This window comes from Mesoplodon densirostris, chromosome 10, assembly GCF_025265405.1.
Source record: "Mesoplodon densirostris isolate mMesDen1 chromosome 10, mMesDen1 primary haplotype, whole genome shotgun sequence".
NCBI lineage: Eukaryota > Metazoa > Chordata > Mammalia > Artiodactyla > Ziphiidae > Mesoplodon > Mesoplodon densirostris.
The window spans coordinates 73,501,170-73,515,985 of record NC_082670.1 but is presented as its reverse complement, the minus strand read 5'-3'; the positions used below and the strand labels follow the sequence as shown (position 1 = coordinate 73,515,985).

The 14,816-nt window shown below is 51.4% G+C and overlaps 1 protein-coding gene across 2 annotated transcripts; it reads right to left on the bottom strand.

Moving 5' to 3' along the window:
* Nucleotides 1–585: 585 nt before the first annotated feature.
* Nucleotides 586–7,238, bottom strand: GLYCTK (glycerate kinase). Of its 2 annotated transcripts, none has more exons than XM_060109898.1 (5): nucleotides 7,197–7,238; nucleotides 4,264–4,679; nucleotides 3,881–4,032; nucleotides 3,105–3,280; nucleotides 586–2,842 (listed from the first exon to the last, which is right to left on the bottom strand). In XM_060109898.1, exons 2-5 carry the CDS (start codon nucleotides 4,638–4,640, stop codon nucleotides 1,976–1,978), a joined length of 1,572 nt encoding a protein of 523 aa, XP_059965881.1. In that variant the 5' UTR covers nucleotides 4,641–4,679; nucleotides 7,197–7,238; the 3' UTR covers nucleotides 586–1,975. The 2 variants fall into 2 exon arrangements, with proteins under 2 accessions (XP_059965881.1, XP_059965880.1); XM_060109897.1 differs by having other exon boundaries at nucleotides 7,052–7,225.
* Between the last annotated feature and the right edge of the window lie 7,578 nt (nucleotides 7,239–14,816).

Genomic DNA, 14,816 nt, shown 5'->3' with positions numbered 1-14,816 from the left:
GGGGCCAAGGTGGCAGGGGGAAACTCCAGCAAGACCCCACTCTCTCACCCCTCAGCAGGTGTGTAAGCAGCTATGCACACAGGAAGCAGCACAGCACAGCCCGCGCTGAGGATCTCCGTGTACACACACAGATGTGTTCCCCCTCCTGTGATGCCAGCACCAACACCTGCATGCTCACATGCCACCACACACACGCATGCACATGCTGGGGACATGGCAGACAGGCCCTCTGCCACAGCCCCAACCCCCTTATCCTGCTGTTGCTGGGAACTTGACACCCAGTGCTAATCCTCATGCCCCCGAGGGCAAGGACTGAAGCAGGGACAGGGCATATCTAGAGGGTGCCAGAGGAGCACCGGGGCACAGGCACAGCCATGTGGGGACAGTAGCCCCTAAGACTATGACACCCCCACCCCTGCTGGAAGAAACATCCCACCAGGACAGAAAGAAATGGAGCCCCTGCATCACAAAGGGGTGTGAATTCCCCTCTCCCCTAAATCTCCCTGGACCCCAGAACCCAGCTCACCTGCTCACCTCCCTCCCCATCCCCAGCCCACCAGGAACCATCTGCAAGCTGCACCATCTAGAGCCCAAGTAGAGAAGGAAGGCTCTTCTCAGGAGCAGGGCACGCCTGCCCTGGCCCAGAGCCCCTCACACCCTCAGAGAGGAGGGCACGGCTGGGATGGAGGAGGGGGCCAGCAGGAACAGCCCCAGGCCTCGCTGTTCTCTATGGCTTTTTATTCCTATGTGATTCTACTGCTCACTCATATAGGGATTGGAGCCGTGGTGCACGGCGGGGGCAGCCAGCGGAGGGCTCGAACACTGAACAAGGGGGCCCAAGGAGAGCCAGGACAGCGGCCCCACCCTCTCCCAGTGCAGTCTGCTAGCCTGGCTAAGGAAGCCCTTCCTCTGTTGCTCCCCTCCCCACTGGCCTCTTCCCAGCCAGCCGTAACAGGAGAAGGGGAGAGGGGCTGCTGGACCCCACCACTGCTCTGACCCGACCCACCATCCCAGCACTGGAGACCCCCACTGCAGGCTGGCACCAGGAACTGGACTGTGTTCCCAGAGGAACAGCTAAAGGCTCTGGGGGCAGGGAGTGGTTCAGCCTGGGAAAATGGGTCTGGCACAAGGAAACAACACCCAGTGTCCTGTGTGGCTGGGGGTAACCCCTGGATAAAGAGGGGTTTATCAACCAAAGAAAGTACAGTCTGGCTAAGGGCTGTCCAAAGACAGAAAGAAGTCCTTGGTGGCAGGCAGTAAGCATGTGCCCAGAGAGGCACACATCACAGGGTGGAGAGACCTCAGCAGGGATGCCACAGGGGAGTGACAGTTGGATGGGTGGCCAGTCCCTCCCAGACCTCACAGACTAAAGTTCTTACGCCTGTCCTCCCTGGGGTCTCTGCTCACCCACATCGAGCATGTTGGGAGCCACACTCAACCCTCCCAAGCTCCTGTTTAAGTGAAGCAAGTGCCCTGCAGAGATGGGTATGGAGAACTCCTGCAGGGCCCTGGCACAGGGGCTGCTGCCCAACACCATTCCCCTTCCCGGCAGCTCCCCGCTAACCTTTGCTGTGAGGAAAGAAGCACTGAGAACCCATAGTGTGGTCCTTTTTATTTTCAGTCCTTCCTGTTTCACCCCACAAAAGAAACAGGCTCAGGAGCTGAGCAGAGGGGCTGCCTGGGGGAAAACACTGGGAGCAGCAAATTGGCCTAGGAGCTCGTCCTGGTCCTCAGGGGTACCTGCTGCCAGGGCTGAAAAAGTAGGGGTGGAAGAGAACCCCCATCTGCCTGTCTGGTTGGGGAGTTGGACACAAAGCAGAGGCCCTGGTTGGGAGGTGTGAGGGCCAACCATGTAGCTAGGGCCAAGGAGAGGAGAGGCCCTAAAGCCTGGGGAGGCCCTGGGGACCAAACCTGGTCTGCTCCAGGATGCTGCCCTGCAGGCCTCCTCTAGGTTCCCAAAACATGACCTACAATATCACCGTGGCTGCAGGAACAGGAGGTGGGCATCCATGACATTGGTGCCAGTCAGCCCCGTGTGCAGCAGGTGTGCCCCACCCTGGAAGCGACAGAAGAAGGTATGTGAGTCATTGTGGGCTAGGAAGGTGGCCACGTCCAGACCCTGGGCGGCGGCCTGGCTGGTAAGCTCAGGCCTGACCCAGGCCCCGGCTGCCTCTGTGGGCCCATCCTGCCCATCAGTGCCACCGCTCAAAAACAGCACATCAATAGGCCCCAACGGCCACCGTCCCAGCTCTGCTCCAACACGTAGGGCCAGTTCCTGGTTCCGGCCACCCTTGCCTGAGCCCTGCAACTGCACTGTGGGCTCACCACCAGCCAGCAAGCAGACTGGGCCCCGAGTGCCCACCATGGCCTCCAGAGCCTCCTTCAGCTGCAGGTCTGGGAGCTGGAGCTCAGCCGCCAGTTCATAGAGTTGTTCATCCTCCTCCACAGAGGCTCCAGCCCCAGGCATGGTAAGGCGGGTTCCAGCCACTCGGGCCAGCAGTGCATAGAACTGGGCTACACTTTTCACATCTCCCTGCATGGCTGTGCTCAGCACCACAGCCCTGTATCCCAGCGCCTCGGCCTGCTTCTGAGCCTCAGCCAGTGCCAGTGCATTGGAGCCAATGATCACATTGAGGACGTGACCACAGGTGTGTGGCCCATGGGGGTCAGAGTCAGCCCGAGCCAGCACAGTCTTCACAGAACGTGGCAGGGCAGCACGAAGGCCATAGCGATTGAGGATGTGCAGGCAATCTTGCACACTGTGGATGCTGGCCACAGTGGGGCCGCTGGCAATCACCTCCACAGGGTCCCCCACCACGTCTGACAGAATCAGGCTCACCACCTGGGGAGGGGTCGCAGAGGCAAGGCTCAGTCCCACCTGGTCCTTGTCCCAGGGCCCATAAGGACAAACTGCCTCCACCTATCCACACGTCCTCACACTACCCAGTGCACTTCCTCACCCACTTCTAACCCCTCTCAAGTGGGTGTGCAAAACACCTAGCCCTGTGTACTCCTGTACCAGGCCTCTGCCCTTCATCTCCCTCGCACACGTGGGTCTGGCTCCACCAGCCCAGGGCTGCCTGGGGAAGAAGAGACCCACGCACCTGGGCAGGGTAGGCGGCCTGAGCCAGCCCCCCTCCCTTGAGCTGGGACAGGGCCTTCCGGATGGTGTTCAGCTCCTGGATGGTGGCTCCACGGGCCGCGAGCAGCTTGGTGAGTGTCTGCTTCTCCTCCAGTGTGACAGGTGGGATGGGGGCGGGCAGCAGGGCCGAGCCCCCACCTGCAGAGACAATGAAGACGCTGGGCAGAGGGGATGGATGACAAAGGGACTTCCCTACCCAGGGAGCAGGCAGTCAGTGATCATGTTAGGCTAGAAAAGGGGAGGCTAGAAAGAGGGGTTAGGGTGCCCCCGTGTGGACATATAGTGAATGTGTGCACAGTCACCACACCCAGGTTGAACCCTGCTTTGGGGTAGCCCAGGTCCCAGCAGACACTGGAAGAACTATTCCTTAACGGCTTGGAAAAGGAAGCAGACCTAAAGGAGACAGCGGAGAACGAGGGTGGAGACTCTGAGGGAGCTGGAAACCAGGGTTCTAGCCCCAGGTGACAATGGTACAGACAGCAGCAACAGAGACATTTTCCTGGCAAGGCCTGAGTGAGGTGCTCCCTGGGTGCCCTCTCATGGTTATCCAACAAGGTCAGTCAAGGAGAGGACCCCACAGCTCACAGGAGGCCACCAAGGAGTCAGCCATCCGGGCTCTTTACTGCTCCCTTGTCCTGTGACCTTGAGAGCTCAGACCAACAGCTTCTTGCAGGCCTGATATTTGGAAACCCCCACCCCCCATCCACACACTGTCCTGAGCCAATCTGGCACCCACACCTGAGATGAGCACGAGCAGCAGGTCATCAGCTGTGAGGCCTTCAGCCAGGTGCCGGATGGCCAGAGCAGCCCGCAGGGCATCTCGGTCCGGCAGGTTGTTCTCCGCGCCCTCGAATACCTGGACACGGCTGTGTGGCTTCAACAGCATCTCCCTCAGGGGAGAGAGAACGGAAAGCAAGATATAGGGTGGGCTCCTCTTCCCACCTGATTTCCCAGATGTACAGGTGAAGGGGACATTAAAAAGGACACCCACTGACACCCACCCTGGAGCCAGGCCAGTCCTAGAAGAAAATGGAAGCTGGTGAAGGAAGGAAGCCCCGATCCAGCCTGAGTCTGGGCCCAGGTTCCGCTCCACATAGGAGCAGCCCCCCAAGGCTCCTTACTGCTTGCCAGCACTCTCCATGGCAGCACGGATCCCCTTGGGAACGCTGATCACGCCCTGCACAAGATGCTGGCCCAATAGCTCCTCAGCTGCAGCTGCCATGCCCAGGACAGCCTTGCCAAAGCCCACCAGGTAGAGGTTTTGCTGCAGCTGAAAGCTCCGGTCCCGCACCTTCAGCTGCCCGCTGTCAGGGTCCAAAGACAGTGCCCGCTGCAGCATGGGGCCCGGCAGCACAGCACCCACAGCGCTCTCAAACAGCTGCCGTGCCTGCTCTGCCAGGGCCATGCTACTGGCCAGCCGGGCCAATGGGCCCCCCCAAAAGAGTGGGCTCAAGGGGGCTCGGGCCAAGTGACGCAGGACCTGCAGGGCTGCAGCCATGCCCCACTGCTCTCAGCACCACCTGGCATCCATGGCTGCCTAGCGGGAAGAAAGCACTAGTTAGACCGTTGCAAGGCCAGACAGGAGGCTCCCCACAGCCACGGCTCTGAGGGCTCAGGGCCAGTGGACCCCACAGCTGCTGCTGCAAGAATGGGCCATCTGCCAGTCCAAGGAGATTTCCTAAGGCCCACAGCTGCCTGATCTCACTCCAGTCTTCTGAGCCCAGGCCTGCCACCCAACCATGTCCTCCTCTTCCACAGGCCACACGCCAGCCCTCTGGACACTCTGCCCAGAGTCCAGAGGTCCTGTTAGCTGAGCCCTCCTCCTAGATCACCCCCTTCAGCTGAGAGCTAATCATTCACAGAAGAAGAAATTACTATCAGTGGGCTCCCACCCCACCCCTTTTCCACCCCCTGCACTTCTGAGCCTTGCCCGGGGCAACGCCCCTTTCTGGCACTCCTTCCTTGCCTCTTTACCACTTCTGTTGCTACAAAGCTGCTGGCTGTCCCACCAACTGACCTTGAGCCCAGTGACCTCCAGCCTGCTCTTTTTTTAAATTTATTTATTTTTGGCTGTGTTGGGTCTTTGTTGCTGCACATGGTCTTTGTTGCGGCGAGCGGGGGCTACTCTTTGTTGCCATGCGCGGGCTTCTCATTGCAATGGCTTCCCTTGTTGCAGAGCACGGGCTCTAGGCACATGGGCTTCAGTAGTTGTGGCTCGCGGGCTCTAGAGCGCACAGCCTGCTCTATTTCATTAGCTCATGGGTCTGGGCTGAGGAGCCTGGAAAGGCTAGGACTGTGTAAGGAGGCTGTAGGTTTGCTGGGACACCGACAGGCAGGTCCAAGCACATCCTCGGGGCACACAGCCCAAAGAATCCCAGCACTCAGGGTCAGTCCAGCAACAGGTTCAGGTTCAAATCAGAAGTGGCAGGGGCTTCCCTGGTGGCGCAGTGGTTGAGAGTCCGCCTGCCAATTCAGGGGACACGGGTTCGTGCCCCGGTCCAGGAAGATCCCACATGCCACGGAGCGGCTGGGCCCGTGAGCCATGGCTGCTGAGCTTGCGCATCCGGAGCCTGTGCTCCGCAACAGGAGAGGCCACAACAGAGATAGGTCTGCGTACCGCAAAAAAAAAAAAAGTGGCAGCAAAGCCTGGCTCATAGTAGAACCCTGAAGAAGTCCTTAGACGCCACATGACCCCACATGACATTGGGCCCAATCTGCAAGACAGAAAAGGACGCCCTTCCACCTACATGGTCAGACCCACCCATGCCAAGAACATGCCTTTGGCTCTGACATAACAAGTCTTAGGTCACACCACCCACAGGGGTCAGAGCAGCATGGCTGGAGTAGGCAAAGGGCAGGCTTCCCCAGCTGAGGCCAAATAGTCATTTTCCCTACTGGGCACAGTAAAGGCTAAAAAAGTTTTAAGGTGAAGGTCAAGAGGCTGTAGCGGAGTTTAGGGACAGTAAAGCCCCAAAGGGCTCATCTGTAAAAAGGCAGTACTTTAATAAATGCCCACCATAAATGCTGCTAGCTGACTGCAGCAGCAAGTGCGGACAGAGCAGGGGAAGGAGGCTGGGAATCAGGCTCCAGCTCTACCACAGGGACAGCTCCATCTCTCTCACTGGGTCTCATGAGCAAAATGAGAGGTGAGATGAGACTAAGGCTCTCCCCTTGACATCCCTGGGCTCTCCGAAGCTGTCCACTGTTAACACTGAAAATCTGGACTCCAAACACCACTTTATCCCACACTCAAAAAACCTGGCAACTTCTAGCCTCTGGCCACTTAGCCTACATGGAGCTCAGCTTTCCTACAAGAGAAGACAAACCGCGTCTGACTTCAGCTGTGAAAGGGAACACAGGGGCCGCTGCCATGGGGACTCAAAACGGGCCCAGCTGTTGCCGGGGGCCCATTAGGATTGGCGCTAAAAGCGGCATAGGGAGCGATAGCTGATTTTGACAGTCTGGGCGAAATTTGTTACCTGTTTCCCTGATGGATACAGGCCTAGAGGATACCAGCTTTGCCACTGGATATCAGAGCCCAGGGCAGGGGGCGCCCAAGAGTAAGGTAGCCAGAGAAAATACCGGACGTCCAGTTAAATTTGAATTTCAGATAAATTAGGAATTTTTTAAAATGTAAATACGTTCCGTACAATATTTGGGACATACCTATACTAAAAAATTATTTGTTGTCTATCTAAAAATTCAAGTTTAACTGGACGCCCTGAATTTTTTTTTTTTTGCCAAATCCAGCAAACCTACTCGTGACACCGCCTCTCCTAAACTCCCCGGCCCTCCAGCAAGAAACCCGGAAATATCGAGCGGACTCTCCCTCACTCCTCCCAGCCACAAAGCGAGGCTGGAGCCCTTTCCGGCCTTCGCCTGCTCGCCCAGCCCCGGAAATAGCGTCACCCTCAAGCCGGAACCTCTGGCTTTCGTGAGGTAAATGGCGGCCGCGTAACGTCCGGTGTAATATCCGAGAAATAGGGCCCGCTGACGCCTGGGCCCACTGTTGCCAGGCCCAGTGGTTCTGTGGGCCCTCGCTGCGCGGACTTACCGCAACAGCATTCAGGGTCGCGTCTTCCAGCCCCGGGAACCGGAAGTGCTTTTGGGGGCGGGGCGGAATCCGGAAGTATGGGGTGGGTGGGGCGCCTGTGGCGGGAGGCCGGGGGGAGCGGGGGTCGGTGGCAGCGGGAGCCAGGACGGCGACTCGGGCATTGACTCTGCCCTGACCGCCAAGAGGCCTGGTTAGAGTCACCTTCAGGACTCGGTGTCTTCATCTCTACAATGGGATAATAATCGCCGATTTCTATAATCCGTCTCCTCTTTTATTCTGTAGGATTCAACCAGTCGCAGATACATTCCGACCTCCTGTTAGGTGCCAGGCACTGGACTAAGCAAACAGGCTGAGAATCACTACTTACCCACAACACACCCTTCCTGGGGCCAGATGAAGTCATCCCCGTCCCTCACCGCTATAATTCTGCAGTTCATTCGTGTTCCCCGCCTTCTCTCTTGAGCGACCAAATCACGGCTCTGACTCAGCAAGAGAGTTCTAGTCCGTGATTCTCGAACACACAAGGTGCGTGTAAACACAAAGGACCCTAGGCCTCCCACACTGTCCCTGCTCTCACGCTGGGCCCGGCTTGATACCTTCCCGCAGTCAAAAGACAACTCCTGGTCTTCCCTGGTGGCGTAGTGGTTGGGAGTCCGCCTGCCGATTCAGGGGACATGGGTTCGTGCCCCGGTCCAGGAAGATCCCACATGCCGTGGAGCGGCTGGGCCCATGAGCCATGGCCGCTGAGCCTGCACGTCGGGAGCCTATGCTCCGCAGCGGGAGAGGCCACAACAGTTAGAGGCCCGCGTACCGAAAAAAAAAAAAAAAAAAAAAAAAAAGACAAGTCCTGACCAGACACAAAAACACAGAAGAGTATATTGTTTTACTTATGTCTTCTTGGGACAAATAACACAACACATCTCCTAAAAGTCTTAAAACATATTTCTCCCCACCTGCTCTTTTTAGTAGCTGCCACATCTCCCCTTTCCTCTCCAAACCATGCTCTGCTCTTGTCAAGAACTCCTCCTCCCCACTTCCTAGCTATCTCCCCGGATTTTTCTTTCCTGTTGTAATAGAGGACCTTTCATTCCCTATCAATCAACTTCTCCCAAGTGCTTCCCCACCCCATCATCAAAACAAAGGCAACTTCAGAAGGATTTGCCCTCTTTAGGCGTGGGGAGATTGTAAATACTTAAAATTGCAGTTTTTCCTTGCTTATAGTAAGCTGTCTTCGTCCATCCATGCATTTATTAATTTCTCCAACATTCAACAAACATTTCCTGAGTGCCTTCTAGGTGGGCCAAATGCTCTAGCTGCTGGGATGAGTAAGCAGTGGTACTTTTAGCTGGGAAACTTACTCTGCTTTTGTAATTACATTCCCACGCTTGGGGGGATGGGGAGTGTAAATTTGAGCACCTCTCATTATTTAGTCCCAGGGACTCATAAACAGACACCATTTACTGTGCCAGTGCTGTTCTGTCAGATTGTTAACAGGAGAATAATTATATCCATTTTTTTAATCCCACCCCACAGCTACTCACAATATGCATTTAACAACAAGATTTAGATGCCCACTGGACTGTGAGCCCCTGGAAGGTGGTAATTTGGTCCAATTAATATTTGTATTTCCACTGCCTTGCATAGGACCAGGCACAAATACAAGCTGGAATTTTTTTTTTTTTTTTTTTTTTTTAATGAATTAACGGTGGGAATTCCCTGGCAGCCTATTGGTTAGGACTGGGTGCTTTCACTGCCGGGGCCCAGGTTTGATCCCTGGTTGGGGAACTGGGATCCTGCAAGCCGAGTGGCTTGCCCAAAAAAAATAAAAGAATTTTTTTTTCAAGAAAACAGTGAAATGCTCAGCTACAAAGTGCTGCAGACCCTAGGTGGAAAGGATTGCACAAAAGGGAAAGAGGTGCTGGTGTGTGGTAGTAGAAGACTTCATGAGGCAGTGGGATTTGGGTCTAAGAAAACAATGAGGCACATCAGAATGCTTAAACATACTTTGATAGTAGGCATGAATATGTCTACAGTCTTTGTACACTTGGCAATAAGTATCAATGTCAAATGTGACAGACATTTTGGGTCCAAGGAAATAATTGGTTATGTGGACAAAGATGGTATAAGGGAGGAAAAAACTTTTTCCTCTAATCTCTTAGGTTTATTGACTGAGGCCCTACAAATTAAACTGACACATGACAGATTAACAACAGAAAAAGGTTTATTTCATATGGATAGGAGAGGCCTCACAGAAATGACATGAAAACCCCAAAGAAGCCATTAGGCCTGAGAGCTTATGTACTATTTTTAACAAAGAGTGATATTTTTTGGAGATGTGATGAGACAAAAGGGGTTTGAGCTTCTCAGGGCAGTAAATTGTGTGAAGGTAAATATATGAGGAAAACCAATGGAAGATAAGGATTGCTGAAGTAATATTTGTAAATATTCACCTCAGCGTTAGCTCCCCACCTCCTAGTATGGAGAGGGTGCCTTCCTCATGAAACTGAGCCCCCCAACAGTGGGTTCCCTTTACCAAGTTTATGATTAATCTCTCTATCCAAAACTTTATTCCCTTTCTTGTCCCTTCTGACCTCTATCCCTCTTTTGTCCCCTTTGACCACAATCTGTTGCTAACTGATCACTAATCAACCAGAGTCAGATGACTAAAACTGCTGTTGTAGGTAACATAGTTGATGTACAAAAATTGCTGTTGTAAATATCATCATTAACATACAAACTCAGGTTGTTTCTCCAGGGCAGGATGAGCTAATAGGCCCCTGAGCCATGAACCACCTGGCCAGAGAATTGTAACCCAGAGATATCATGTCTCCCCAAAATATGATTATGAAATGTCATAGAAATGTCCCAAGACGATAATTAATCCCAGACGATAATTAATCCCAGCTTCTTTGTTCTTTCCCTTTAAAAACACCCCCAACTCAAAGACCAAGATGGACTGAATCTGAGACTTGTCTCCCACTCCTTTGCTTGGCGCCCTGCAATAACCCCTTACTTTGCTGCAAACACCCTCTGTCAGAGTTTAGCTTTCTGTGCCATGGACACAGGAGCCATTGCTCCATAACACTCACAGGAAATTTGTCCTGCTTTTAGGTAAAAAGGAGGAGGGCACAGAGCCCTTCCTGCATCTGCTGTTTCTCATATTCTTTCAACTCAAAAGAATTCTTATGCCAAAGCGGCATATTTGGGGGTGGCATACTCTGATCCCCTTCAATGGACATGAAGAGATATTCAGCCCAGAGATTTTATGAGTATAAAGCAATCTGAACATCCATTGATAAGAGAATTTATACAAATAAGTTATAGTACTTCTAAACAGACATTAAAAATAATATAAATTCTAATATTATTAAGGCTATGTACATGCTACTTTTTGTAGCATGACTATTTTATGACTAAAAAGACTGTTGAAAAGGCCATTTAAGTATAATTTAAGCCTTCCTCATTATTCAGGCAAGCCAAAGGAAAGAAGGCTATGGATTGGGGTACATTACTCATCCCTATTAGGGGAAGGTTTACTGAATTGATTCATTCAGGGTAAGCTTTAATTTAAAGGTTCCCTTTTAGAAAAAAGGAGGAGGTCATTTCTGGGTGATGTTGGGTAGTCAATGGCCAGGAAAACGTGGTGTGAATGAAAAATATTGCCTGTCATATTAGTAAACAAAGGATGTTGCAGCCATCAAGCCATCACATTACAGGCACCCCAGCCATGAGCCCTGAGGGAACTCAGGATAGAAAAATAATGCCCACCATCAAATCATCAGACACTGCAGCCCCCCCACCCCATGGTGCACCCTGAGGAAATTCAGGATGAGAAGACACAGGATACTGGCCCCAGGTAGCTGAGGTGCATATCAAAGGAATGATTTCAGTGACCCCAGACTCTTGCATCTTCCCATACATAGAAAAATGCTAAATTCCTTAACTTGAGATATCTGGGTTTCTTTAATTAACAGCACTCTTTTAATGTTCGAACTACCTGGTCTTTGTTGCAAAAACTCTTATATCCTGGCTCCCCCCTTGCCTTTTCGGAGCAGTCTCTCAGAGTTATCTGAGATGCTGTGTCCTGGGCTTAAGTCCTCAGTTTTGTCCACCGAATAAAACATAACACTCAACTTCAACTTTTAGGTTGTGCATTTTTTGTTAGTCAGCGGTGGCAATAATGGCACCCGTCCCCACTAACAGTGATGAATCTCAGGAATTCATCGTGGATAAAGTACTAGGTCCCTGTAAGTCTGAAATATCCCCCTACCCCACACACAAGCTCAACGGGGTCACCAGGGTTAGTGAAGGGTGCAAATTTGGGAGAATGGTGCTAAATCTTGGGCTTTCTGACCTGGAACTTTGCCATAAATAAATCCTGCTCATTAAGGAAGATGATCACAGATGATGTGCTGCCGTTTGAGGTTTCAGATGCCTGAGGAGGTTTGAGGTATTAGTCCATGTCATCAGCACAGCAGAGCCAGCAGTCATACCCTGAAAGCACCCACTCTATCGAAATTTGTCCTGTTGTCTTCCAACCTCAAACCACGGTGGTGGCTAATAGTGTGAACTAAGAATGCCACTACCATATCAGTAAACAAAGGATGTTGCGGCCATCAAACCACCACGTTACAGCCACCCCCGATAGTGCAACCTGAGGAGACTCAGGATGAGAAGACATAGGATACTGGGCCCAGATAGCTGAGGTGCATATCAAAGGAATGATTTCAATGAGCCAGACTTTGCATCTTCCCATACATAGAAAAGCACTAAATTCCTTAACTTGAGATGTCTGGTTTTCTTTAATTAACAGCAATCTTTTGATATTCCCACTACCTGGTCTTTGTTGCAAAAACTCCTATAAATCCTGGCTCCTCCCTTACCTCTTGGGAACAGTCCCTGAGAGCTGTCTGAGAACCTGTCTCCCACGTTTAAGTTCGCAGTATGTCCACTGAATAAAACAACTCTCACTCTCGACTTTTAGGTTGTGCATTTTTTTTCAGTTGACAGATATATAACAACATCGAAGAGGTCAAGAACATTTTGCTGTGTGTATTCACAAACTCAGGAGAGTGTTGTGCACTAATCAATACGGTGAAGCAGGAGCGCGAAGCAGAAAGCAGCTTCCACAAGAAATTCTTCGCATTGTTGCAAAAAACTTGGCTCCCTGTGCACTGATGCCGAATAAAAATACAGAGACAGAGATCTGGAAGATAAGAAATAGAGAGGGGACTTTCCTGGTGGCCCAGTGGTTAAGAATCCATCGCCAATGCAGGGGAAACGGGTTCAAGCCCTTTTCCGGGAAGATCCCACGTGCCACAGTGCAACTAAACCCGTGTGCCACAACTACTAAGCCTGTGCTCTAGAGCCCGCGAGCCACAACTACTAAGCCCACGTGCCACAACTACTGAAGCCTGCACACCTAGAGCCAATGCTCCGCAACAAGAGAAGCCACCACAATGAGAAGCCCGTGCTCCGCAATGAAGAGTAGCCCCCGCTTGACGCAACTAGAGAAAGCCCGTGCGCAGCAACGAACACCCGATGCAGCCAAAAATAAATAAATTTAAAAAATCAATCAATACATTTATTTAAAAAGATAAAGAAACAGGCTTTTTTATTTTCTTTGCCAGGCAAAAGAAAGACACAGTAGGCCAGTGCCTCAAGAACTGTGCCTCCCTTCCCTGGGGAATTACAGGGAGTCTTATATGGGGAGTTCTCAGTCCGAAGTGAGTGATAAGGATCAAAATGGTGAAGGTCTTGCATTCTTCTTCTTGCATTATTTCAAAACAGTCACCGCTGGCGTCAGGCAACCCGGTAATTTGGTCCATTAGTCTCTGGGTTATCAACCTTCGACCTCCTTTCTGAAATGCAAACAGCTACAAGGGGTGATTTGCTACAAGGGAGTGCAGGATGTAATTCACACAATGTTAAAGAGTGATAGGTTAGCTTTGTGAAGTACGAATCTAGTTACAGACACTACAGATTAGTAACAGTTAAAATAAAACTAGGAGTGATTAACTCTTTCAGGCCAGGTTATGTTTCTTCTCTAGCCTGTTCACTGTTCCCTTCATTTTCTTTGTTCTCAGGCGAGGGAAAACTTCATTTCTATTTTTGCTGCAACAGCATCAGTCTTGGGTTTCTGTGGTGGGGCAGATTTTTATTCCATCAGTTCACGTGGCTTCTGGCTGGGGTCCCCCTCCTTTACTGCATTTTAATTATGACTGGACAGAGACAAATGATAGTAGGAATTCAGGACCAGCAGGGGATGTAATATTGGTATAAAACCAAAAATAAAAATAGTGAATATTGGGAAGGGATGTGGGAACAAATGTATATGTATGACTGATTCACTTTGTTATAAAGCAGAAATAAAAAATAATAATAATAATAAAAATAGTGAATATGAATGTGTTCAGACTTTTCTTCAGTAAGGTGAACTCAGTTTGGTTACTTTAATCTGAAAAGTATTGTGAGTTATTATAGTGCCTTCATAACAGAACCTGTAAAAAGTTCTGCCACCTTAAAATCCACTGTGAAAATTAAAAAGTGATTTTTAAAAATGTTTTTTTAATTTATTTATGGCATGTGGGAACCTTAGTCCCCCATCCAGGGATCGAACCCATGCACCCTGCAGTGGATGTGCGGAGTCTTAACCACTGGACCACCAGGCAAGTCCCTGATTTTTTTTTTTTTTTAATGCAAAACCTGAGATAAGTCAGAGGGTGTCAGTCATCAACTCCAAACTGGAGACAGTGGCCTTCCCGGGGCGGGGTGCTCCTGGTCTCTGTGGCCTCCCTCCCCTTGTCCTTGACATCCTGGACCTGGGGACTCAGTGCCCTCTTCCCTACCATTCAGCGCTTGATGCCTCACAGGAGTGGAAGAACTCCCTTGGGGGGCTGCCAGAGTCATCTCTGAAGTGAGCTTTTAGGAGCCCCCTCTCCCACCTCCCCACTCCCCCACCCCACTTTTGTCTCTGTAAGCCTGGATGCTTTTCCAGGGCAGGCCCAAGGTGGGGTGCTCCGGGGGGCCCAGAACTCGAGTGAAGGAAGATGTCGATGGAGGGTTGCTCAGCGGGAGGGAGGTCAGGCAGTCTGGAGGCCGGGTGGAGTGGAGCTGTCCTAAGTAAAGGCTTTAAAACACCCTAGAGCTATTTTTCTTGGGAGGGGTGGGGGAGAATACAAACAAGCACCAGGAAGCCGCTCAGCTGTGACTGATGAGGGCTAGGAAAGCAAGGGAGGTCGGAGTGGCAGAAAGGGTTTTTAAGCCTTTTGAAACAGTTTTATAGTATTAGCGGCAGTGGCTTTAGGCAGTTCTTCCTGGCTGTGGGCAGTCCAGGCTTATCAGGGAAGATTCCATCCCCCCCTTCCAGAACAAGAAGGCATTGTTTACCAACAGTGGACTTTGTTAAATGTGAAGATTGTCTACCCTTTGCCCTGGAAACAGAGCTGGCTCTTTCCAGTTCAGAAGCAGAGTGTGAATCCAGACTGAAATCGCTTCCTAACTGCATGACCTTGGGAAAGTTACTTAACCTCTCAGTCTTCATCATTAAAATGGGGTTAAGAACATTAAATAGGGGCTTCCCTGGTGGCGCAGTGGTTGAGAGTCCGCCTGCCGATGGGG

What these genes read in the sequence shown, in the direction of transcription:
- GLYCTK (XM_060109898.1), bottom strand. Translation starts at nt 4,640, where the DNA reads ATGGCTGCAGCCCTGCAGGTCCTGCGTCACTTGGCCCGAGCCCCCTTG. An exon ending in ATGGAGAGTGCTGGCAAGCA is followed by an intron (nt 4,033 to 4,263) that starts GTAAGGAGCCTT and finishes CTCTCCCCTGAG; the next exon opens with GGAGATGCTGTTGAAGCCAC. An exon ending in AGGCCGCCTACCCTGCCCAG is followed by an intron (nt 2,843 to 3,104) that starts GTGCGTGGGTCT and finishes ACCCCTCCCCAG; the next exon opens with GTGGTGAGCCTGATTCTGTC.